Here is a 27,379-nt window from a genome sequence, read left to right as displayed (position 1 = left end):
TAAAGTAATAGAAAATGAAAAGGCTACAGTGCTTTGGGACTTTAGATTTCAAACAGACAGGCACCTGTCACACCCCAGACTTAACAACTGTAGATAAGAAAGACAAAAAAAAGTCTGTATAGTGGATGTGGCAGTACCTGAAGACAGCAATATAGAAGAGAAAGAAGATAATAAAATAAAAAAAACCTGCAAATAGAAATCGAATGACTGTGGTAAAGAAAGCAAAGTAGTAGTATAGTACTAATAGCAATAGGCCCCTTGGGTGCAATCCCAAAACAACTGGAACACGACTGTCAGCTGTCCTCTGCTAGCTGCCAACAAACTCCAGACACAGAAGGAACAGGTGACCAGCAAACTTTAATGCAAAGAAAAAGTCAGCACTGGGAGTGAATTGCTCCCAGTGCCTTAAATAAACGTGCCCTGCCCTCCAACCCCACCCCAATCAGCAAGCCAGCATCCGGTCTGTATGGATAAATTCCATAGCTCAAGTTCCGCCTTTCCCCCCTTCAGACGCATCAGCACAGCCTCCACAGCCCCAGCTGTCCTGTCTGGCATCCATCCAATGCCCAGTTCCGGCGTGGCTCCACAACAGGTAGCTTTGCTCTCGTCCATGAGGCCATGGCTTCCCCCAGCAACCAGCGCCTTCCCCGGGCCACCGGCCCTACAGGAAGAATGGCAACGACAAGAGACGGCCCCCCGACATCCAGCCGGCCAGCTCCACAGCCCAGTTGCTTTCCGGGGATTCCCCTGTGTCTGGTGCAAGTGAGGAGTGGCTGCAGCGAGTAGCGAATCCCCTGGCATCCGGCAGGCCTACCTCTGACACCCAGCTGGCAGTAGGGAGGTCCCTACGGCAACGGAGGGAGGCAGCCGCAGTGCACAGTGGCCTCACCGGCTCCCAGCTGATCCTCAGGAGCCGGGTGGTGTCCGGCCAGCTTGCCGACTCCCAGCTGGTCTTCAGGAGTTGGGCGACACCCCGGAGTGGCATCTGGACCTCGGCTGACCGCTTTCCTGCCCCCCACCAGTTCGTGCACCCTGCCCCCTTTTCCCCTGAGTCCTGGATAGGGGCCTGGGGACCCACCCCAATACACAGCCTCTGCAGCCCCATCCAATGCCCAGTTCCGGCATGGCTCCACAACAAGTAGCTCTGCTCTCGTCCACCTGGGTACGGGGCGTGTGTTCACAAAGTTGGACCTGCGGAAGGCCTACTACAGAGTCCATATACAGAGCTGTGTGGAGTGGAAGATGGCTTTTAACTGCCTGCTCGGCAGCTATCAATTCCATTGACATTGATAAATTCACCATCAGTAAATTGCAAAAGGCAGCTTTACTCAGAACAGCTTTCATCCTACAATCTAACATCGTCAAATATCCACATATCCCAGGTCCTTGGGAAGGACTCAATAGGCGGACAAAAACCAGTCTGAACATCTGGCCGACTGTTCGACAGACCATAATAATAATAATGTTGTCATGGTTCCAACAGATGAAACTCTTTAAAAGAACTTTGAGGCATTGTTTACCTTAAAGAATCTTTTATTTGAGAAACAAGTATTGGCACTACATAGTTAAAGCCAAAAACTGAATTCCCCCCCCACACACACACAAAATAGAAAGCACAATTCCCTCCTCCAATTAACAGTCTTAAATCACATTCCCCAATTAGCTTGAAGTGCGGGCTTTCTCCCCAGCTCTCCTGCCCGCCAAATCTTTATCAGTGCTGGGTGCAATAACCTTGATTCCCATGGCTGAGTTATTGTTGTTATGACTAACTGGACTCTCATCTACATTCCCCCCTTCCAGCATCATCTAATTCTAAAAGCAAAAGAGAAAAGATGGCTACATTTCCATCTGTTGTCAAAGCAAGAACATCCGATGTTAGCAGTGTTGACAAATGTAATTGAAAACATTGAATTTTTAGCAAAGATATAGCAATAGAATTTGGTCTAGAACCATCAGGATGAAGCCTAAAAGTATCTGGGCATTCTACAGCTGGATAACATAAAGAGTGGACAAGTTAAAAATGAGATTAGTAAAAAAAAAAAATACATGCAAAGAGTAAAAAAAAAATGCTAGACAAAACTGAATGGAGGAAACACTATTAGAGCTGTCAATATTTGGGCAGACCTGAGATACAATACAATGCTGGAATTATTAACTGGACACAAGCCAAACTAGACAGTTTGGACTGAAAAACAAGAAAATTGATGACTATTCGCTATGCATTATATCCCTATAGTGATATTGATAGATTAGACCTGCTCCTCCAAAATGGGGGCAGAGGTATTCCTCAGGTCAAACTAACTGTTAAAGAAGAAAAGCATGAATTAGCCTATTATGTAAAAGACAGCCAAGAACAAGTATCAATACAAGTTTAAAATTCGAACTTACTAAATGTTCAGGAAACAAAAACTGAATATCAAAATAATGTAATAACAAAACAGAATACTGGCAAGGACAAGTATTACAAGGTCTGTTTCTACAAAAGATTTAGGGGAAAATGGATAACAATAAAGCCAGGCAATGGCTTGTAACTAACATTTTAAAAAAAGAAACTGAAGGGTTGATTTTAGCTTTGCAAGAGCAAGCTATTTAAGCTCATGCAATCAAAGTCAGAATTGAAAAATCATCAAATGACTTTTGATGATTCTGCAAAGAAGCAGAAGAAACGGTAGTTCATATTTTCAGCTCCTGCAAGAAGATTACAGAAACTGATTATAAACAATGGCATAACAGTCACCAAAATGATTTACTAGGACATCTGTAAAATTATTATGTACAAGTAATGAAAAATTGGTGGAAACATATAGTTTAAAAAGTAGAGAAAACCATTAAACAGTGCTGAGTACAGACACCATATTAGCCTTGAATGAAAATAATAATAATCCTATGTCCATTATGAAGCAGCAACCGTGACAATGAACTTCCTCATTTCTGAGAAGTTTGTCTCAAAAATCCAAAGGAAAATGGTGGTCGGAGAGGAAGGGGGAAGAGTAGCGGGGAGGGGGAGGAAGTGCTTGTGTTTAACCCATGTTTCTACCTTACTGCAGTTACAAAGTATATGAAAATTGCAAACATGCACACTGGATCTAGTAGCTCCTAACCTTTTCATCTCTGCACTATGAGCTATGCCTGTGAAATAAGTCATTACTTAGTTCAGGAAAATTTCAAGTTAAAAGACTAATTGAAGGGAGGAGTTCTGATATTCCCAATTGTCTATTAAATATAAAATACACAATTTGCATCATAACACAAAATACATTATTTGCATGATAACTCCACATAATGTGATTTGCATTGTTTTATAAAAATGTTTCAAAACACAAAGACATTAATTGTCACAAATTAATTAATTTAACTGTCTAACATAGATAGATGCAACAAATATCCATCATGGAGGGTGGAGGAAATGACTGGACAGAAATCTGATCCACTGCATGTGAAGTCCACTTAATAGGGATCTATTAAATCAGAGATAAAATTTACAGATTCTTCCAAATCTCCCTGCTAATTCCAGCCAGATCAATTTCTTTCTGGTTAGCTGGCAACTCTAATTATAAACATGCATGAGTTGGAAAGGCTGCCTTTTGATGTGCTGATAGCTGAGATGGTTGCCCTTTCAGGGTGAAAAGTGAGAACCAATGAGAAGAAAGAAAGGGGCAACAGAATAACCTCAGTCACTGCAATTTATAGGTATCACTTTTGGAGTCAGCTCTACAGAGCTTAGAATAGGATGGCAGCAGATTGGCAGTTTTCCAGACAAGTAAAATGAAGTGTTAAATGTTTAGCTTGTTTAGTAGCTGTGAGGTCAGTTAGACCTACACTGGCACTTAACTGTGATGCAAAGGTGGAGAAGTTATCTAAAGCTATTCAGAACAGGAGTTGGCACACCGCTATGCATTTTCAACACAAGTTTGTATTCTTCTGTCTTTAATTCACCTACATACAGATACAGCAAATCCAGAAGCTATTTATGTTACCAGTGGAATTGCTTCATTCAAATTGGTTTAATGCTGATGCCCAAATATCTATAAAGAGATTTACAGTTCAGTAAATCTCTCTCTCTCTCTCTCTCTCTCTCTCTCTCTCTCTCTCTCTCTCTATATATATATATATAGATATTATATATATATATATATATATATATATATATATATAGAGAGAGAGAGAGAGAGAGAGAGAGAGAGATTTACTGAACTGTAAATCTCTTTACACTATATACACTATCTATCATCTATCATCTATCTCTGCCTGCCTGCCTGCCTGCCTGCCTGCCTGCCTGCCTGCCTATCTATCTATCTATCTATCTATCTATCTATCTATCTATCTATCTATCTATCTATCTATAAAATCACTCAGCTATTTATGCAAAAATATCTCAATTTTCCACTGCATTTTTAGTGGTCATATTTATCTAGGAACTTAATGGGTAATATTCCAAGAATTTATTCACTACCTCTTGACACAGTCTCCTATCACCACCTTGGCCATTTAAACTAACCACGTGAGACAGGAATTCAATCCACAGAAACATTAATTTACCTTCCTCTGTACCCAGAAGGCTGGATGACATCTGCACCGCCATGTAATGAGGTCCAACAGTCCAGGTGGGGATGCAGCTGTGCAGCAAGGAGGATAGTACAAGAGCATTTCTCCCAGCTAATCCCTATCTCCAGGGTCTTCTGAATTATAATCTCTACCCTGGTGGGGCACTTCCTTTTCCCTTTCTCTAACCCACAAAATTAAAAAAAAACATTTCAGGAGATTTCAGAAACTCATGAGCTTTCAATAATTTAACATTTTTATTAGATTTAATATATTTTTAGAATTCTGTGGATGCTATTATGAGAGTGTGTTGTGCATACAATGGCATCTGCAGGCACTGTAAATGACACTATGCTCAGTCTAGCCAAAAGTCTAGCTGTTTATTTCATGCTAAAAATTAGCAGGATATCACACTTCCAAAGTCCACCAAATTGTTGCTGAATGTTGGCAGACTGGGAGACTGAATTTTTCAAAAAGCTGGGTTGGTGGCCACATGTGGCTCACAAAATACAATTACCTATTCCTCATTTGCAGTTGTATAGAGTTGGGGGAGAGTGAGACGGGGTTAGGAAGGAGATCCTTTGGTTATTTATCAACACACGCTTGTTTATTCTTGGTAACAAGATCTGAGAGAAGACATTATCTATTCCTTCTTTTAAAAAGAAAATCCAGCAAAAAAAAATATCATAAAATATCTATCAAGTAGAAAAGTTGCTATTCTTAATGTGCTGTATTTGCTTACAAATCATAGACTAAGGTGTACATTTCAGAATGCATGAACATTAAGATTTAATTACTTTAATTAATTTGTTGTTGTTAATTGCGAAGTTGTGTCCGACCCATCGCGACCCCATGGACAATGTTCCTCCAGGTCTTCCTGTCCTCTACCATCTTCTGGAGTCCATTTAAATTCACACCTACTGCTTCAGTGACTCCATCCAGCCATCTCATTCTCTGTCGTCCCATTGTTCTATTGCCCTCAATCTTTCCCAGCATTAGGCTCTTCTCCAGTGAATCCTTCCTTCTCATTAGATGGCCAAAGTACTTGAGTTTCAACTTCAGGATCTGGCCTTCTAAAGAGCAGTCGGGGTTGATCTCTTCTAGGACTGACCGGTTTGAACGCCTTGCAGTCCAAGGGACTCGCAGGAGTCTTCTCCAGCACCATAGTTCAAAGGCCTCAATTCTTTTGCGCTCAGCCTTTCTTATGGTCCAACTTTCACAGCCATACATTGCAACTGGGAAAACCATGGCCTGGACTATACGCACTTTTGTTGGCAGGGTGATGTCTCTGCTTTTTAGAATGCTGTCTAGATTTGCCATAGCTTTCCTCCCCAGGAGCAAGCGTCTTTTAATTTCTTGGCTGCAGTCCCCATCTGAGGTGATCTTTGAGCCCAGAAAAATAAAATCTGTCACTACCTCCATTTCTTCCCCATCTATTTGCCAGGAATTGAGAGGGCCGGATGCCATGATTTTGGTTTTCTTAATGTTGAGTTTCAAGCCAACTTTTGCACTCTCCTTCTTCACCCGCATCAAGAGGCTCTTTAGTTCCTCTTCACTTTCTGCCATTAGAGTGGTATCATCTGCATATCTTAGGTTGTTGATATTTCTCCCGGCAATCTTAATTCCAACTTTTGATTCATCTAGCCCTGCCTTTCTCATGATGTGCTCTGCATATAAGTTAAATAGGCAGGGCGACAGTATACAGCCTTGCCGGACTCCTTTTCCAATTTTGAACCAATCAGTGGTTCCGTGTCCAGTTCTCACTGTTGCTTCTTGACCCGCATATAGGTTTCTCAAGAGACAAATGAGATGGTCTGGTACTCCCATCTCTTTAAGAACTTGCCACAATTTGTTGTGATCCACACAATCAAAGGCTTTTGCATAGTCAATGAAGCAGAAGTAGATGTTTTTCTGGAACTCCCTAGCTTTCTCCATGATCCAGCGTATGTTGGCAATTTGATCTCTAGTTCCTCTGCCTCTTCGAAATCCTGCCTGTACTTCTGGTAGTTCTCGATCCACATACTGCTGGAGTCTAGCTTGTAGGATTTTAAGCATAACTTTACTAGCATGTGAAATGAGTGCAATGGTGCAATAGTTTGAACATTCTTTGGCATTGCCTTTCTTTGGAATTGGAATGTAAACTGACCTTTTCCAATCCTGTGGCCACTGTTGAGTTTTCCAAATTTGCTGGCAAATTGAGTGTAGCACTTTTACTGCATCGTCTTTTAAGATTTTGAATAGCTCAGCTGGAATACTGTCACCTCCACTAGCTTTGTTGTTGCTCAGATTTTCTAAGGCCCATTTCACTTCACATTCTAGGATGTCTGGTTCGAGGTCAATGACCATCTCATTGTGGTTATCTGGGATGTTAAGCTCATTCTTGTATAGTTCTTCTGTGTAGTTTTGCCATCTCTTCTTAATCTCTTCTGCCTCTGTTAGGTCTCTGCCATTTTGGTCCTTTATCATGCCCATCTTTGCATGAAACGTTCCCTTCATATCTCCAATTTTCTTGAAGAGATCTCTGGTCCTCCCTATTCTGTTGTTTTCTTCTATTTCTTTGCACTGTTCATTTAAGAAGGCATTCTTATCTCTTCTAGCTATTCTCTGGAATTCTGCATTCAATTGGGTGTATCTTTCTCTTTCTCCTTTGCCTTTCGCTTCCCTTCTTTCCTCAGCTATTTGCAAAGCTTCCTCAGAAAGCCATTTTGCTTTCTTGCATTTCTTTTTCTTTGGGATGGTTTTAGTTGCTACCTCTTGTACAATGTTGCGAACTTCCATCCATAGTTCTTCAGGCACTCTGTCTATCAGATCTAATTCCTTAAATCTATTTGTCACCTCTACTGTATATTCATTAGGAATATGATTTAGTTCATACCTGAGTGGCCTAGTGCTTTTCCCTACTTTTTTCAATTTAAGCCTAAATTTTGCAACAAGAAGCTCATAATCTGAGCCACAGTCAGCTCCTGGTCTTGTTTTTACTGACTGTATAGAGCTTCTCCATCTTTGGCTGCAGAGCACATAGTCAATCTGATTTCTATGTTGACCGTCTGGTGATGTCCATGTATAGAGCCGTCTCTTGGGTTGTTGGAAAAGGGTGTTTGTTATGACCATCGTATTCTCTTGACAAAATTCTATTAGCCTGTGCCCTGCTTCATTTTGTACTCCAAGGCCAAACTTGCCTGTTATTCCGGTTATCTTTTGGCTTCCTACCTTAGCATTCCAATCCCCCATGATGATAAGGACATCATTTTTTGGTGTTAATTCTATAAGGTGCTGTAGGGCTTCATAGAACCGGTCAATTTCATCCTCTTCAGCACCAGTGGTTGGGGCATAGATTGGACTATTGTGATATTGAATGGTTTGCCTTGGATTCGAATTGAGATCATTCTGTCATTTTGGGGATTGTATCCCAGTATTGCTTTTCCTATTCTTTTATTGACTATGAAGGCTACTCCATTTCTTCTGAGGGATTCTTGCCCACAGTAGTATACCTGATGGTCATCTGAGTTAAATTCACCCATTCCTGTCCATTTTAGTTCGCTGATTCCTAAGATGTCGATGTTCAGTCTTGTCATCTCTTTTTTGACTAGTCTAGCTTGCCTTGATTCATGGATCTTACATTCCAGGTTCCTATGGAGAAAAGATCTTTACAGCATCGGACTTTCCTTTCACCACCAGATATATCCACAGCTGAGCGTCCTTTCGGCTTTGGCCCAGTCGTTTCATTCTTTCTGGCGCTACTAGTACTAGCCCTCTGCTCTTCCCCAGTAGCAAATTGGACACCTTCTGACCTGAGGGGCTCATCTTCCAGCGTCATATCTTTTTTCCTTTTAGTACTGTCCATGGGGTTTTCATGGCAAAGATACTGGAGTGGTTTGCCATTTCCTTCTCCAGTGGATCACATTTTGTCAGAACTCTCTGCTATAACCTGTCCGTCTTGGGTGGCCCTGCACGGCATAGCTTATAGCTTCATTGAGTTACGCAAGCCCCTTCGCCACGACAAGGCAGTAATCCATAAAGGGGTTAATTAATTAATTAATGCATGAATGAAAGAATGCATGAACATTAAGATTTAATTACTTTAATTAATTAATTAATGCATGAATGAAAGAATGCATGAACATTAAGATTTAATTACTTTAATTAATTTATTTATATTGTACTGATATCAGAACAGTAGACCATTTTTAATAAAATATTTTATTTATGAGTCACAATGTAAGTTGTACAACTCGCATTGATAAAAAAATCTAGATGTCATAAGACCAAATGATCATACTGACAAAAACACAGCAAACATAAATATTTTATGTATTTATTAGTATTTATTACATACATACATTTATTCTATGTATGTAAAATCTTGGGAGAAAAAAAACCACCAGATTAAAAAGAAAGTTGTTTTGTAGCTAATCAATCAATCAGCCAACAACCAAACAAACAACCATATTTTACAGCCTGGCACCCTCTCCAGGATACCAGGCTGTGACTTAAAGTCACACAATTCCTACTATGGTAATCAGCATAACTGGTAATTCTGCCTTATTTCTTACTTTCCAACTTTCCAATTTTAGTTCAGACCAGTTCAGGGGCCTCTTGGAACAGAGTTTTGATAGCTTGCTGATATGCCATCAAGGGTTTTTTTTTTTTCTTGGCTTCTTTGCATTTGTTAACAGTTTCATAAAAAAGATTTAACTACTCTTGCAGCTGTCCCATCAGAAGATACATTTTACAAACTGCCCCTTCAATACTCATTGTTTATTCATTTATAGTTCATGTTTCTACACTGCCGTCTCCCTCAAGGATCATATGGATTGTGTGTATACAGGGAGAAAGAATGTTAGAAAAGGTTATGCTTCTACTCTTTGTGACGAAAGATAGAAGAACTGTTGTTGAAAATATAGAGCAGTTTATAAATGGCAGCATACAACATGGAAGGGCTTTAAGAATTTGCAACTCTGCTTACTTTGCAGCATATATTCATTTTGTCACTCTATCTCCTTCTTAATATAGTTGCTTATTCAACCTTTTCTTTGCCCATTACATTGTTCCTCCATACACACTGAAGTGTCCAAGACAAAATGCTTTAGAGCAAAACAATAAACACTAAAGGTGATTATTTCAGTCAAATTAGCTGACCTAATCAGCTAAATTAACTAAGCAGTTGTTAAGAAAATGACTCTGAAAATACTGATACCCAATGTACATTTTAAATAGAAAAACAGTGACTCACATGAATGCCTCATTCAAGATAATGCCATAATTCATTATAAGAGTAAACCAAAAGAAAGATCATATTCATATATTCAGGCACCATTTAAAAGGTTTTGAAATTCACCTACTTTCAATGAGAGCTATCCTAAAATAAAAATTGAAAATTTGAATACAAATATGTTTTCAAAGCTTTTAGAAGCATTTCTACCAGATAGGCACTTGAGTTTAATTCTGATGATTAGTTTCTCAAGCACAGCTGTATCCTCACTGATTCATATGCTTGTTGGGCTGTAAAGGAGGCCCCATCTCTCCAATACAACTGCTAGTGACAAGAGTCCTCTATTGCTTTTGATAATGGAAGAGCGACAGCTTATATGTACATGCATACACATGTATGTGTATGTATTATAAAAGGAGACACCAATTTGAAAGAGAAAAATATGTTTTAACACCCTAATTTTTTAATGTAAGAAGTAACATGCTCAATTTGATAATCAGATCTTGTATCTGGGAGTCAATCAAAGGAATAGCCCCCAGAGATTGTGGAGAAACACTGATCTAGAATATACAAACTTAATTCCATAGAAACAACTAGGAAAACAATTGGACGCACATTCACAATCCTGCAGAATGGAACAATATCATTCCAGCATTTACCACTGATAGTGCACCATTAACATCTACCATCGATAGACAACCACTTTTACTGCAGATCTCCGATGTGAGACACACTTTCCAGAATGTTAATATCCAGAAGGCAGCTGGGCCTGATGGAATTCTGGGACGAGTTGTCAAGGACTGCACTGCAGAGCTAGCTGAAGTGTTCACGGATATTTTCAATCTATCCCTGTTGCAGTGCTCTATCCCTACCTGCCTGAAAACATCTATTATATGCCAGTTCCTAAGCAGACAGTAGTGGTATGTTCTTAATGATTATAGACCAGTAGCTTTAACATCTGTTGTTATGAAATGTTTTGAGAGGCTAGTGTTGAACTATATTAAGGCTAGTCTTCCATCTACTTTGGACCCATACCAATTTGCATATAGGGATAATAGATCAACTGATGATGCTATGTCTCTTGTTGTCCATATTGTATTGAATCACTTGAAACAACAGGGGACATATGCAAGGCTGTTATTTGTGGATTATAACTCTGCTTTTAACTCCATTTTACCAAACAGGTTGTTTTTTAAAATATCCAATTTGGGTATAAATCAGAGGATTTGCTTGTGGATAAGGGATTTTCTGACAGATAGGCTACAGTCAGTAAGGATGGGATCTCACCATTCCTCTACTCTGATATTAAGCACAAGAGCCCCCCAGGGTTGTGTGCTAAGCCCTTTCCTTTATTCCTTGTACACGCATGACTGCACCCCACTGTATAACACCAACACAATTATTAAATTTGTGGATGACACAACAGTGGTGGGGCTCATTAATAAGAACAATGAGTCTGCTTACAGGAAGGAGTTACAAGGGCTGACATTGTGGTGTAATGAAAATAATCTCACACTTAATACCACAAAAACTAAAGAACTTATAATTGACTTCAGGAGGAAGAGAGATGTACATCTACCATTGTACATAAATGGTGAGGAGGTGGAGAGGGTGGGTAGTTTTAAATTTCTGGGCACTTATATCTCAGAGGACCTCTCATGGACTATGAATGCTAACATGCTTGTGAAGAAGGCACAGAAGAGGCTGTACTTCCTGAGAATGCTCAGGAAGATAAATTTATCTCAGCATCTACTTCTGTCCTACTATCACAGCACCATTGAGAGTGTCCTGACATACGACATTCTTGCATGGTATGGAAGTAGCTCTGTAGTGGACAAAAAAGCTCTACAGAGAATCATTAAAACTGCCCAGAATATTATTGGATTTCAGCTACCAGCCCTGGACAACATCTTCGAATCTCGTTGTTTGAGGAAGTTGTATAACATTCTCAGGGACTCTTCCCATCCTGCTTACAATCTTTTTGGACTGTTTCAGAAGATACAGAATAATTAAAACTCGGACCACATGTTTTCTGAATAGTTTTTATCCCAGAGCCATAGTTGTACTCAACAATGAATTAAAGGGCCACCATCAGTGAACTGTTGGACAGTATTACTTGGTCTGTTGTGTGGATGTTTGGGTGGTCTTAGGGGTGGGAAATTGTGGTGGGTGGGAGTGTGTTTGGAGATTATGTGTGTGGGACCTGGTCTCTGGGTGTCAAGTAAATTTTGTTGTATGTGTACACTGTGTATGCACATACAATGACAATAAAGTTTGTATTTGTATTTGAATATAGTGACCTTGGTCTTAGGTATAAAACCATTATAATATAAGGAACAGAAAAGCATTTCATTCATGTTAACAGCTTTTGTGTCCTTTGAATTTTTCCTACCACAAGCCAACTTTTTGTCGCAATAATAAGCACAGCTTGACATGACTGAAACTTCTACTCACTGGAATTGAGAAGAATCATCGCCTTGACACAGAGATATTCTTTGTGCTGCAATTTCAGCTCTCGAAGCCTTGAAGTTGTTGCCAAGAGCATGTCAAATATTTCCAAAATTCCTTCTACACATTTTCCCTCATCCCTAATTTGAAAATAGTCAGAGGATTACTTGACATACAAAGCATGCTTTCCACCAAAATACTGCATTTTATTCCAACATACAATCATATTTGGTCTCTATTCAGTGATTCATATTTTATGTACACTGTACATATTTTAAGCATTAAATGTAAGTGTTCAACACAAAATTCTTATCTTTGTTTATTTTATAAAAGGTGAAATCATACCTTCATTACAATCTAATTCACGATCATATTCTTTTAACTTTCTTGCTTCCAACAGTTTCTTTTTCTGTCTTGCTGCTCTGATGCTTAAAACTTCCTTCTAAAATAACTATATTTCATTCAGCCTAACATCCCACACATATTTCCAGAATGACCAAAAATTCCAGCCTTGTTTTGACTAGTGAAATCACCACTATGCCTCCTATACGGTTTCTTGCAATCTGAAAAAGCAGTAGTTAAAAAATGATTTGTGGCTATAAAAAGATTGCCCAGCCTAGCAATCCTAGACTGCTACAAAATACTTTCTAGAGCCTGTCCAACTGAAAACTTGTTAAGGAATTGGTAAAGCTTCTTTTAATAGCCTTGCCAGTAAATCTGCAGGAGAGGATGGGCAGGGTGAACTGAATGTTAACCATGATAGTTCATGCAGGAGAAAATATTTGGGCTGTCCTTAATAGAGCAAAAGATTGGGTTTGCTTATTAATGCATTTTCATTCAAATCTTAACTTCCAAACATACGTGCAAGTCCAACAATACTTAATTCTCACCTGTCAAGCACAAGATCTGGTGCAAATATGAGCTTCCCTGGGTGATCAATGGATCTCCACATTAGACCCACCATTAATACTTCCAACCAACAGCTTTCCAAAAGCCTTACTTGATCATATAGACTCAGCTCTATGAAGCCTTTAAAAGAAGGAGGAAAGGAAAGGAGAAGGCATACTTACATCATGAATACCAAGTATACACTCCTTCCCTGTCCTTAGAACATTATAAAATTATTAAAAATTCAAAAGTTATCTTCTTGATTCACTTGAAATTAGAAAATCTATGACCTCAATTCTTAGAAGTTTGTCAACTGTTGATTCCAAGTGATGGAGCCTTCCTTCCTTCATCTACTATCTATACTGGGTAGCAAACATATGGATTTTGGCTTTATCAATATGATTTATTAATAAATAAAACAATTACCTGAAGAACAAAACGGTAAGGATAAACCAACCACAACTGCAATCACTTTTACCCCAAGGGCTGAAAGGACCACCAGGTCTTTAACAATTTCCTAAATGACATAATGGATCTCCCGGGGGGGGGGGGTATAGTTCCAGGCAATAAGGATCCTGGGTCCCAAAGGGTAACATTGTTTAATTGATGGAACATATTTAAAGTATATTGTTTTTTATTAAGTCAATCTTCTATATACTTTAAAATGCTAAGGTATTTATGGGGACAATGTAAGAAGTGAACCACAAAACTATATTTGATCCTACATCTATGACCTGAATAGGTATTTCCCTATTTTGCCTTCATTTCCCATTTTTTTCCTGCAGCTCAACTGATATTTCATGTATTTTAGAATCCACATGAATCAGATTAATTATCCTTTGAGGGAATCTTCAACATTTTCTTCTGCATTTAATTTGCAATTTTGTATGCTCTTCTAATGCTCCCATTTCACTTCCAGACTAATATGTATTTAGCTCCCTGAAGTTATTACTAAATGAAATAGGTAAATGATGATGGATAAAGAAACCAATTGCTTTTCTAAAAGTTCTTTCTTAGGAACATGAAGAGTGAATGCATGTAATAAATTTAATGGTAGACTATTTTTGTATTTTCAGTCTGCAGACAATAACAGCAACGAAGTCTCCTTTTTGTACAATGCTGCACTTCACCACATTTTTAGCTCATAAAGAAAGACAGAAATAATAGAAGGAGATACATACAAAAATAAACCACAATACTGCAGATTAGGAAAAGATCTTCCCCAAATCTCAGCAGAACAGCAGAGCTATTAGCTATTTATTTATTTGTTTCTTTATTAATTTATATGTCACCATCTCGTTGTCCAAAGCACTCTATAAGCCTTTACCATGCATTGTCAAACCTTCATCTGTTACATCTTAACTAGAACTTTTGTAGTAATACAGGTAGTCCTAGATTTAAAACAGTTCACTTAGTGACCGTTGAAAGTTACAACGGCACTGAAAAAAGTGAGTTATGAGCATTTTTCACACTTATGACTGTTGCAGCATCCCCATGGTCATGTGATCAAAATTTAAATGCTTGTTCTTATTTATGAAAGTTGCAATGTCCCAGAGTCATGTGAACCCCTTTTGCAACTTTCTGACAAACAAAGTCAATGGGGAAACCAGAGTCACTTAACAACTGTGTTGCTAACTTAACAAATGCAGCGATTCACTTAACAACTCTGGCAAAAAAAGACGTATTTAGGAAATTCATGGATGGGGAACACCACAAATGATCTCCTGCACCCCTGATCTGTGCTATAGTCGAAGACCAGGAGCCACACACACATTAATTAGAAATGAATCAGCAGCAGTCTCCTATTCTAGCTGGCATTAAAAGCAAAACCTTATGGGAGAATCAACCACTCACTTAAGAAGTCATCGTGATAGAGATGAAAAAGTGTTTTGCTTTGTTTTTTTAAGAGAAAAGAAAGGGGGAAAAAGAAGGTTGTAAGAATTTATACATAAGGATGTGGAATGAACCTCATTGCTCCCTTTAAAGAAAATCTGTCCTGGTAAGTAGTGATTCTTATTGAATGACATGGTAGAAAGAAGATTTAAGCAGTAAGAACACTACAGTATTTATTTATTTATTACTTCCTTCAGTTATTTATTACTTTATTGCTTTATTTACTGCTTATTTGCTAGCTTGCTTCAGTTTATATTTTGTTCCATTTCTGAAGTGGCTTTTGTTCTGCCTATATTAGATTAGATTAGATTTAATCTAATCTACAGCTTTTGACTAATGAGACCACAATTATCCTTCTGATGTTCTACTTTCTCAAATGTTACAGTGTGGTTCCCAATTAATAAAAAAATTAAGTAATGAAAGGGATATTAAATACATTTTTATAAAACATGTATTTAGAAATATATTCTTAGAAAAATATTTAAAATCTACTACTTGCATGAACCTAAATTAAAAAATATCTATAAGCTGCCCAGAGCCAGATAGTGTAAAATTTTAATAAATAGATAAATATAAACAGTATTTGTACAATTAGATTTTTTTTCCTTTTTAGCCTTTTTAGGTTTCTTATTCTTAACCTAATTTGTGCTGTTTCTTGCAGATTTTTATCATGTTGTAAGTTAGTTCAAAGTCTTCCAAACTCTAAAAACTTGCCACTAAATTATAAATGTTATTGAGATAAAATATTAAAACTACTAAGCGTATGGATATCAACAATTATAATCTGGCATAGAATTTATTAAATTTATTTTATTTAAAACTAACACTTTACCTTGACACTGTATTCAAAGAGGACGTTCATTGTGTAGTCTAAAAAGGTTATTCATCTCCAGTTTGTAAGAAGAGTATTGTGTGAACATTCATCCAGACTAAAAAGGGTTATGTTAATATGTGCAGTATCAGTTTTTTAATATGATCACACGTCTATTCTGCCTTTTAACTTTCTCTCACCACAGATGTATCCTACAATATACATACAGAATGCCAATTTGATTATACAGGTTGAATTTAGATAGTGTTTCGCCTGAGAGTCAGATTAATAAAGAAAACAGGCCACTCTGAAACAAATGAAACAATATTGATGAAGACAAATGTTTGTTAAAAAAAAAAAAAAGAGGTTTGGAAGCATAGTCATATCTGTGGTAGACCCAAGGCTTTTTTTGTCATAGAATGCCCAGAATGGAGTTTTGGCGCCTTTTTTGAATGGAAGCTTGTAGGGTAGGCAAGGCGGGTTGTATGACATATGTGAGTTCTGGCACCTTTTTTTTAACAAAAAAAGCACTGGGTAGACCTATCAAAATCAGTAGAACTTCAGTTACATTAAGCCAGATTTATTTCAAAGTGCTGTTCTAAATATGAATATATTTGGATCCAAGTCAGAGGGTTTTTTTAAAGTGGGAGCAAAAAAAATAACAAGTGCATTTACTACAAAAATGGATTGAATTGGAGGAGCAGCAGAATTACACACATTCTACCTCCATCACTGTGAGTGACAAAATAAGCAGGGAAAGTAATCAAAAGTGAAAGTGGATTCATTTCCCAGCTGAAATGCGAATGTCTAGAATTTTCCAATGATCAAAGTAAAATTACTATCATCAGGACCCCCATTCAGGACATCAATATCTCCAAATTTCATTTAAGACTTTTAGTGAAAAGGCGGAAGGCAACTGGCTACTGTATTGTTTTTGTGCAAAGTAAATCCTTCATTTTTTAAAAACAAAACAAAACATATACTTTGTTTTTCAGTTGCAAAATATTTTTTATTTAAAAAACATTTAGGAAAAAATTTAGATAAATTTTGTTAACTATGCTCAAATTGAAATGTTGAAATCAAACTCTATGTATGTAAATGTCACCAATATTAGGCATTATTGTAGTAATGTCTGAAGCATTATTGTCTTTATATCCTAGCTCTAAAGTTGTGTGGCTGTGGCGCCATGCTGAACTGATTATGGTTGAATGTTAGAAGAGTCTTTTGACAATAAAAAACAGTTGTTTTAATTGTCTTCATATTTCTGTTCTTTGAATCATGTAGTTGTTCTTTTGTTGACTCCTGCCCATTCTGTACTAGGACTGGAGTAGATTATACTGTAAATACTGTCAAATATCTGTAGAATAAAATACAGGTGGTCCTCGATTTATTACCACAATTGAGCCCAAAATTTCTGTTGCTAAGTGATACATTTGTTAAGTGAGCTTTGCCCCATTTTACGACCGTTCTTGCCACAGTTGTTAAGTGAATCACCGCAGTTGATAAATTAATGCCCGGGGTTGTTAAGTGAATCTGGCCTCCCCATTGACTTTGCTTGTCAGAAGGTCACAAAAGGTGATCACATGACCTTGGGATACAGCAACAGTCATAAAGATGAACCAGTTGCCAAGCATCTGTATTTAGTTCACATGATCATGGGGGTGCTGCAATGGTTGTAACTTGGAAAAATGGTCATAAATCACATTTTTCAGTGTAACTTTGAATGGTCACCAAACAAATTGTTATAAGTGGAGGACTACCTGTAGATGCAGAAACTGTGTAGCCACCTGTCATGATGCTTTAATAGAAACCTATTTTCTGAGCAGAAGGTTGGATTTGATGGCCTAAAGGCCCTTCTTAACTTTTGATTTTGTAATGCCACTGTTCTTTGGTAGAGTTTTTATTATTCAGTCTGGGCTACAACAGTTCTAGCTATTTTGACTTCATTACTTGAATGTCGAATTAAACCTTGCTCACAATATACAGTCAAAATGGTCCAACCCATATTTAAATAGGAGCCATCTGAAGATTCAAGATATGCCCAGGATCTGCAAATAGAATGAGAATAAGTCTTAAAGAAAAAGAATATGACTTCCACTAAAGTTAACCCGGTCTTGTTAATAATTGCTGGTAAATAAGGGCTTCGGATTTATGTATCCATATATGATGCCAGCAATAACTACATGGAGTTTCTATTTATTCATCCCCAAAGATCTCATGATTTAAAAGTTGTGTCTAGTTTCGGGGCTTTTTTATTTCTTCCTTATCTCTTACTTCTAATGTTGTTACAACAAAAAGAAATCAAAATACCTTATTTTTAAGGTATTATTTAGCTATAGCTATTTTTCTCATAGAGCTAGGATTACTTCTACTTTAAAAATGTAAAAAAAAAAACCCCATCAAATTAACTAACCAGGGTTTTTAAGCAGACTAGAAACAGCACCAGTCATAGCAGATCAATTGAAAAAAATATTCTTTATAGAGGAGAATATTTAATATTAAACCTTAAACGTTGGGTGAAGTATATAGTTAAAAGACAAGCAGGAAGAATCACATAGATACAAATGACAGAAAAAGCCATTTGTTATCTAGATTAGATTATTATTAGATTAGATTATTAGATTATTTCCTCACACTGGGAAGCCACTGCTGTCTAAAGAAAGCAGTAGAGAAATCCAAGTTTTTAATACAAATGGGTAAAAATCTTTCCAAAACAGGAAATTGGGTTCTAAGTGTAATGTTATTTTTTTTAAAAAAAAAAAAACCCTCAGGGACCCCAAGTTGCCTACTTGGAACAAAAAGGACCAAATATATCACTGGGCCCTATCCAACAAAATCCAATTCAGTGGTGAGAAAAGTAAGATTTTACACTTAGGCAAGAAGAACCAAATGCACAGGTGTAGAATAGTTGTTATCTGGCTCCACAGCAGTAACTGTGAGAGGGATCTAGGAGTCCTGGTGGACCACCACTTACATATGCTGCAGCTGCCCAAAAAGCCAATACAGACATAGGTTGCATCAACAGAGGGAAAGTATCAAAATCACCTGAAGTATTAGTGCTGCTATATACTGCCTTGATAAGACCCTACTTGGAATACTGCATCCAATGGTAGGATTCAGCCAGCTCGCACCAGTTTGGCCGAACCGGCAGCTAATTTTTTGTTGCCCAGGCCCAGAATGGACTTCCGGAATCGGCATCCACACAGAGAAATGGTTGTTCACATATTTGAATCCCACCACTGACTGCATCCAGTTCTAATCACCATGATACAAAAAAAATATTGAGACTCTAGAAAGAATGCAGAATAGAGCAACAAAGATGATTAGGGGACTGGAATCTGGAGTCTAAAATATACAATCAATGGTTGCAGGAACTGGATATAGGTAGTCCTCAACTTACAACAGTTCATTTAGTGACCGTTCAAAGTTACGATGGCACTGAAAAATGTGACTTATGATTGCTTTTCACACTTACGACCTTTGCAGCATCCCTATGGTTATGAGATCAAAATTCAGATTAGGAATGCTTGGCAACTGATTCATATTTAGGACCGTTGCTGTGTCCCAAGTAGATTAGACTACTATAGATGGTTTCCTTAATCCTGTGAAATCTTATGTTCTGTGATTCTACTTTTGTTCCACAACAATGGCCTTACCAAAGTTGTATTACTAAATAACAATGCAATGTGTGATATGCTTTTCTTGTTGTAGGCCCTAAGGTTTGTTTAAAAAATATATATTTTTGTCAATACTTATTTTTTAAATGTCATTTAGCACAAGCTCCATTCTAAACAAAGGAGTTTTCAAATTCCTTACCAGGGATCTTTTTCGCCCAACCAATCATATGGACCAACTCTTTGTCTGCAAGTTTCGTCAAGGACATCATCATGGAAGCTTCTGTAAATGGCCTGTTGGGGCGGCTCACCAACACATTTGGTGGTTCAGCTTCAAGTAATATGGAGACAAACTGTTCTGGGCTTAGCGCATTGCCCAAGGCTTCTTTTGCTTGGATCATACTGTCATTATTCTTTTTCCCTTTGCCTACACAATGCACCAAATCTTCTGGATTGCGATGACGGCGAACGATACGATACCCACAACGCTCTCTTCTTGAACCTGTAATTTTGAAAAACAATTGACTTAATTTAACTCAATCACTGTATTAATTATACATGTGTACCTAAATGGTATAAGAAGAGTTGATTGCCAATTTTCCAAAGTGTGCCAGATCCATGTTGGAAAATTCCGGTGAGTAATTTCCAGTTTAGTTCGCACACATCTAATCCCTATACCCAGATCAGAGCATTGTGTGACATTCAGTTCAACTAGCAAAACTATAGCAAATATTAACAAAAAATGTTTTACTGTTTTACTGTTCTTATGATATACATTGTTTTATCATTTTAGAATTGTAAGCTACTGGTTGAGTTGGGCAGCTATAGAAATTGAATGAGTGAATGACTAAATATATATATATATAAGTAGGGTAATTGAAATGGGAAATAAAACACTAAGTGTATCTGTACCATGAAGTAAACAATTTAGTGATGGGGATGATATATCCATCTATCTAAAAACAAAGCAACATTTTTGCATCAAATATTTTTTTAAAATCACCCTCCAGGGACTTCTAGTAGCATGGCAGTCCAAAATAAAAACAGTAAAAAATAAAATAGGTGTTAATCTTATTGGAGGCGTATATTGCTTCTTATTTGGGGGGCTTTGGAAGCTATTGAAAGAGGACTTGGAGACTAAATCTGGGTCATAGGATATTATCAAGATCCTTATTGTAGACTTTTATACTCTGGTATGATACATTCATCATCAGAAAAGAGCCCTGGCAACAAGAGAGGAGCTGATTGGAATCAGGATCCCAGGTAAATGGTAGGAAGCCAAGCAATTGATTTGGCTCTAAAACAACTATTTTCTAAATTCTGGACAAACAACATCCACATAAAGTCCTTTGGGATTGGGCGGCATATAAATAAAATTAAATAAATAAATAAAGGGTCTGAAAGATGCTGCAAATTTGCTAGAGTGAAGGCACAATGTAGGTCTAGTTTGGCATAATGAAATCTTGATTTAATGAGATTGCGTCCAGAGAACAAAGTGCTCAAACAATTTCTCAGGTCCGTGCCATTCTTCCATAATCAGTCTGCCCTAGTATAGCAGATCCCACAAAAGGACTGTCCTATACACAGACCCCGCCTCCTCCCCACAGTTGACCAACAGCTGTATTATTAAAAAAAATATTATCAAACTTTTTTCTTAATCCTGAAACTTGTTAACTAGAGACACAATTCTATTATCTGTTTCTGTGGGTCTCTATGTTTCTCTCTGTCTCTAATCTCCATCTCTGTCTGTCTGTCTGTCTGTCTGTCTGTCTCTCTCTCTCTCTCTCTCTCTCTCACACACACACACACACACACACACACATATACACACACACAAACAAATATTCTGAAATTGGATCTGATTCTTCAAATACCTACTTGTATGTTTCTACTGTCATTTATATGTTCAATACAAAAAGTTCCCAACTGCCAAAGTTTTCATGGCTTAATCAAGCTAAATTTACAGATACCACCACAGTTTCTGTCTTGGCATTTAAAGCTATCCATAAATGCAATAGAAATGGAATCAACTCAAACATAGTTTATCAACCTTTCTAAGAACAGTGACTCGCTTTGCAAATACTGTATGGTGTAGCCAGAAAACTAGCTGCTGATCTGACTATGGACAGCAAACAAATATTTTCTGGCATCCACATGGAGCTCAGCAGGAATTTCCATCCAAGACATTTACTCTGATTCAAACAGCGTGTAGCCATTGGCCATTCCTCATATCTTCCTCAGCCTTGTTTGGAACTGTATCCACGAAGCAGCTCTCTGTGAAGCCTAGGAAGACTGGGGGTGGGGGGGGGGGGGGTGTTGTTAAATGGAAGCTGAAGGGGAATTTCAGAATTTTTAAGATTCTCAGTCAGGGACATTGTTGCTGCTGTGCACACTGGAAAAGAGAGCAAGGTCAGATTTAAAGACAAAGAAATATAATAGCCTTTGCTTCTATCCATCACTTTCCTGTGGTCCACTATCTTCTGGCCTGCAACTACCTAGTCACAGCACTTAGAATTGTTACTGAAAGAAAGTTGAAGTACCCCTCCTGCCCATTGTTTCTCTTCTGCAAGTAGAGGAGCATGTGTTACTCTCTTCAAAAGACAAAAAGGAGTTAGGAAAGTATAAAGTACAGATATGTATATGAACAGAACAATAATTGCATTGCTGATTTACTCCTGAGACAAGCATTTAGAGCCGAGGTGGCGCAGCAGTTAGAGTGCAGTACTGCAGGCCATTTTAGCTGACTGTGTTCAGCAGGTCAGCGGTTCAAATCTCACCAGCTCAAGGTTGACTCAGCCTTCCATCCTTCCGGGGTAGGTAAAATGAGGACCCAGATTGTTGGGGGCAATGTAAATATATATATATCTACATTGCTTACTGGTGTACACCACTTAGAGAGTGCTTGCACTTAAAGCGGTATATAAATCTCATAAATAAATAAATAAATAAATAAATAAATAAATAAATAAATAAATAAATTTAAGGAAAGATCTGCAGCTGAAATTTAGTAGCGGATTCTTACCTACAATCATTAAGAACAATTAAGTAGTGCAACAGCTTTCCTTCAGAAGTTGTGGGTGCTGCATCACTGGAGCCTTTTAAGATGAGACCGGGCAGCCATTTATCTGGAATGGTATAGGATCTCCTGCTTGAGCAGGAGGTTGGACTTCCAAAGTCTCTTCCAACACTGTTTATTATTGTATTTATACCATTGTCAAACTTGCTGTGCCTACTGACAATCCTACTGTGGAATATGATGCTGTCAAAGGATGCTGTCCATTTTTATGGTATATAAGGCATATTAAAGACGGGCTAGGTAGATTACGCTTCACTTGTTTCCCTTGCTGCCCAACAAGGAAGGGAAACTATTCCCCCATCCTCCTTAAGATTGAATGGGGCTGAGACCAGGGAGGAGGCAAGTTTTGGCAATTGCTCAGAATGGTAGGTTTAACTACTGTATCTGATAAAGCTCACTTGGGTTTACACAAATGTTTTGCAAGCTTGTTCAAAGGCACCCCAGTTATCAGATGATAATCAATTGACATTTTTAGGGTCCTTTGAGGGAGAGATCTAATGCTATTCCAGAAAAGTGGTGAACCCAAATTCAATTGCAGCCTAAATCAGGGCTTTTCAACCTTTTCAACCATTGTACCACTTTTAGGATATGGCAATATCCGAGTACCATCAGTAGCCTAGCAAGTGTCAAAAACTTGATGACCAAAAAAAAAAAAAAAGGAAACATCTGATGAAGTACAGGTAGTCCTCGACTTACAACAGTTCGCTTAATGACTGTTTGAATGCCAGTTACAATGGCACTGAAAAAGTGACCCCCCCCCCAAGCCACAGCCGAGCAAGATACCTGCCTGCCCGCCCGGCCGCCTCTTCCTCCTGTCCGAGGTTTTCATTGTTCTGAGCATTTCTGTTGAGGATTGGCAGTAGGGGTGGGATGGAGGGGTGTTTGGTTTTTATTCCCTCCGTCTGCTGAGTGGTTGCAGCAGGTTTTGGTCACTTCACATGACCCTGGGACACTGAGACCATCATAAATATGAATCAGTTGCCAAGCATCTGAATGTAATCACAAGACCCTGGAGATGCTGCAACATTCCAGCTGATAGGCGCTTCTTCTGGGCTCAGCAGAAGCGCCAGGATCAGCGCTGAGCTCCAGCTAGAGCCTGGCGCTGATCCTGGCACTTCCACTGAGCCCTGACAGCTCTGCAGCTCCAGTCATCTCTCACTCAGGCTTGTGCAGTGCTGCCATCGGTTCAGCTCATTCCCCTCCCCTGTTATCACTTTTCTAGGATGGTCACGTACCACCTGCCAGGTGCCAATGTACCACAGGTGGTACCCGTACCACTGGCTGAAAAGCCTTGGCCTAAACAACAATGACAAGGATGGGAGAATTGCCTTAGGATACAGTCAAAAGAGAACTGTGTCTCTTTCCTACTTCATTAGGTGAGTTGAATCACAGACTGATCCAAATTCACTCAGATCAACTTGGAGAGTTAGCAAACAAATGAAGAACCTAGTTTGAAATATCTAGACTCTTTTTCTAGAAAATGGCCCTGCTAGAGAATCCTTATGGACTGGACAAGAAGCAATGTTTCCATGCCAGTCTAAAGTTGCCAAGACCTGTCAATCTAATCTCATTCCCCCAAATTCTATGTGAACACACAGCCAACAGAATACCTGGCAGATTGTGTCAGATTGCATCTTCAGTGAAACTTATGTCAGGATAAGGAGGTGAACACTACATTAACACTATCCAGGTAACAAAGACTTAAATGTTAGATGAAGATTGAATGGCTCTGAGTCTCTGGATATGTTTGTAAGAGAATGGCCTATACATAGCCCATGCATGTGAGTCCTATATCAGTAATCTGACTGAAACAAAGTATAAAGGGGAAGGAACACAGAATTTTTAATTATTATTTTGTGTATGTGCCTTTGTGACAGTTTTTGACCCCTGGTGACTACCTAATCCCTGCAATTTTCATGGCAAGGTTTTGGGGACATGGTTTGTTATTAAGAGCTGTGATGGCATAGTGGTTATAATGAAGTATTGCAGGTTGACTTTGCTCACTACTAGGAGTTCAATCCTGACCAGCTCAAGGTTGATTCAGTCTTCCATCATTTCAAGGTCAGTAAAATGAGGACTCAGATTGTTGAGGGCAATATGCTGACCCTGTAAACAGCTTAGAGAGGGCTGTAAAGCACTATGAAGCAGTATATAAATCTAAGTGCTATTGCTGTTGCTATTGTCTCTTTCCTAGAGCTGAGAGAGGGTGCTGGCTGGTTCCATGCCTGAGGCAGGTCTAAAACTCACAGTCTCCCAGTTGATGCCTTAACCATTACACCAAATTGGCTCATACATCATATATACAATTTCTATAATTATGAAATAAAACTAATTTTAGTACACTATCAACAATGCTAAATTTGTACAAAGCTTTGCTTCCCAAAAGAAGTAAATGTAAATGTGGAACTTGTACAGTCTGACCCAAGGGATCAGCTTAACTTCTGAAACACAAAGAACAACCTGAGCCATGCTGACCACAACATTTTTATCCTCTCTGCCAACTAGGGCAGAGGTGACACAGTTGGCCTTCATTTGCTAAGAGATGACAGAGACAGGAGGGAACATCTCTTAACTTCCAGCTACAGGGGGTCGATTAGGATGCTGGGCCACAATTTGGATTTAATGGTGATCCTGAACAGTCAATAGGCTTATCTATATTTTAGTCTTCTTCCAGTCTGGTCCTCTCCTGCTGTACTGGATTATAGTCCTTATCAATTCCAGACAGCATAAACCACAGTATCCAGAAATTATAGCCTGATGCATCTTGAGGGTGTCAGTTTGGCAAAGGCTACCATGTATGGTTCTCCTGATAGTTTAAATGTTCTTTTCTCTTTTATCATACCTTGCCATTTTAAACTTTACAAAGCCAGGGGGGAAAGCCTCTTAGTCCAAATCCAACAGAAAACCTAGGAAACTGCACTCTCAAATAGAAAGAATAATGCAGAAATTATTACTGAGAAATACCAATCAAGCATAACAAAACATCATTGAAATCTTATCTACTTAAAAACTGAGAACACTGTGTTTCTGGGAATAGATAAATTTGCCAATTTTTATTTTTCTCAGTATCTTGTTCCAGCTTTGAATTTATTTCATCCCATATCCAGGTCAATATATGCACGTTAAGGAAACTCATATGGATTTTTCTGTAAACTATTCTCTAATACTTCCATTAGTGTATCATTTTTTTAATTTGAAAAATATAAAACAATATTTGTGAAAATGTAAATTTCCACACTGTTCTGCAGTCTTGTTTGTATACAAATTCATGAAAACAGACAGAAGAATGGTTTGCAACAATCCAGCCCATTATGCACCCTCACCCTCATAACAGAGATGACTCTTACAGCCATTTGCATACCTCAGTCCATATTCCCTTTCCTTCTGAAACATAAACAAAACCCACATTCCACAATTATTAGTTTCAAACTTCCTTCTAGAACAACAATAACCAGAAATTAAGTCTTTTTTAAACTGAAAATGAAAATTAATAAGATCCTAAGAGATGCAATAGACGAAAGCATCTGCAAAAATATATCACTTTCAATCCAAACCCTAGCTCAAACTCACCAAAATATATTAATAACTAGCAATTTTATGAGTATTAATTTCTTTTTCATGTAAATATTCAAAATGTAAGAATTTTTTTTTTAATTCTTGGTTCTCTGGAATGATTTTTTTTTCTTTTTATAAGTTCTAAACCTAGGTATTTATTTAGCTAAAGAAATTTGTAGTGGAAACATCTACATGATTACAACATGCAAAAAAAAAGAAAACCCTTGGCAGAATGGATAAAATGGTTTCTTATTAAATAATTCATAGAACTTAAATTATTATAATATGCTGCCAAACCATGATGTATATAAAATAATATTCCTGTCATTTTGACAGTCAAATGCAGTCATTATGAAGAAATGGACACATACCTACACATGTAGACACTAACATATATAAGAAATCAGTGCCTATTTCATTTGCTCATACTGTATTGCTATCCTCAATAAAAATAAGAAAAGCAGAAACACTAATTGCATTGTGCAGAGTTAGCAGAAATGGTCTCATCAAATTATTGGTATGTCTTTTCCAGTGTCCCAGTGGGTGAAAGACTCTCTGGATTCCTCTGTTGTACTTTAATCCAGGCTTCTGCAAATGTTGCCTTCCATATGAGACCAGTTGGCCACTCCTGATTATACTCAATTTGGGATTAATTATGAAAACTGAAATTTCTCAAATACTAATAGCACAAAATTGGGGAAGGCAGTTGAAAACTGTCTAAGGAGTGGCAGTGGGGAGGAAAGCAAACTGACAGTAAGAAGAAAAAGAGATAGGAGTCCAACAACAAGACTAAAAAAATATTTATTTGGACCTAAAATTATTCTTAAACCTGGTGGGGGGACACACACATATCCACCCCCAAATTAAAGCGATATTCCATGCCCCCTCAGCTTTCCTCTACTAATCTAGATGCCTTGAAAATGGATGTTATATTGGCAAAAAAGAGTACCTACTCTCTTCCTGAATAAATGGTTCTGTCCATCCTGGCTCATTCGGGTATCAATATCAGAAAATTGGCAAAAGAGATTCAGCAGCTGAAGTGCTGGGACTCTGCATCCTCTCAGCTCTTCCAGCAATGCAAGAGGAGCACCCAGCCAGCACTGAAAAAAGTAAGACAAGTTGTGGGCAAAAAAACACCCGGAGTTCTGGAGGACAGATTTGAGAGGACATGTGACTCAGTTTCTCAAGGCCTCTAAATAAATGTATCGCCTCTTCCTTATACCTTACTTTGAATCTAAGGCACTAGGTTTACAGTATTTTCTTTTTTCAATGTTGTATTAATTTTATTCCTCTGCTACCCATATTCAGAATTGTGAATTATTGTCAAGGTCCTGGTTTTA

The 27,379-nt window shown here is 38.1% G+C and overlaps 1 protein-coding gene across 5 annotated transcripts in view; it reads right to left on the bottom strand.

Annotated features, from left to right (window-relative positions):
• The window catches only part of ESR2 (estrogen receptor 2), a 73,662-nt gene that overhangs the window by 6,761 nt on the left and 39,522 nt on the right, over positions 1-27,379 (bottom strand). For 4 of the 5 annotated variants that reach the window (XM_039319527.1, XM_039319526.1, XM_039319530.1 and 1 more), the window contains 3 exons: positions 19,611-19,910; positions 13,093-13,231; positions 12,209-12,342 (listed from right to left, as the gene is read on the bottom strand). In XM_039319527.1, coding sequence (XP_039175461.1) covers positions 12,209-12,342; positions 13,093-13,231; positions 19,611-19,910 — 573 coding nt within the window. The remainder of the gene's footprint in view (positions 1-12,208; positions 12,343-13,092; positions 13,232-19,610; positions 19,911-27,379) is intronic. The other variant, XM_039319528.1, reaches the window with a different exon arrangement.

Source organism: Crotalus tigris, unplaced genomic scaffold, assembly GCF_016545835.1.
Source record: "Crotalus tigris isolate CLP2741 ecotype Arizona unplaced genomic scaffold, ASM1654583v1 scf7180000023598.3388751, whole genome shotgun sequence".
In the NCBI taxonomy this organism is placed as follows: Eukaryota; Metazoa; Chordata; class Lepidosauria; order Squamata; family Viperidae; genus Crotalus; species Crotalus tigris.
This window is presented reverse-complemented; position numbering and strand designations above follow the sequence as displayed.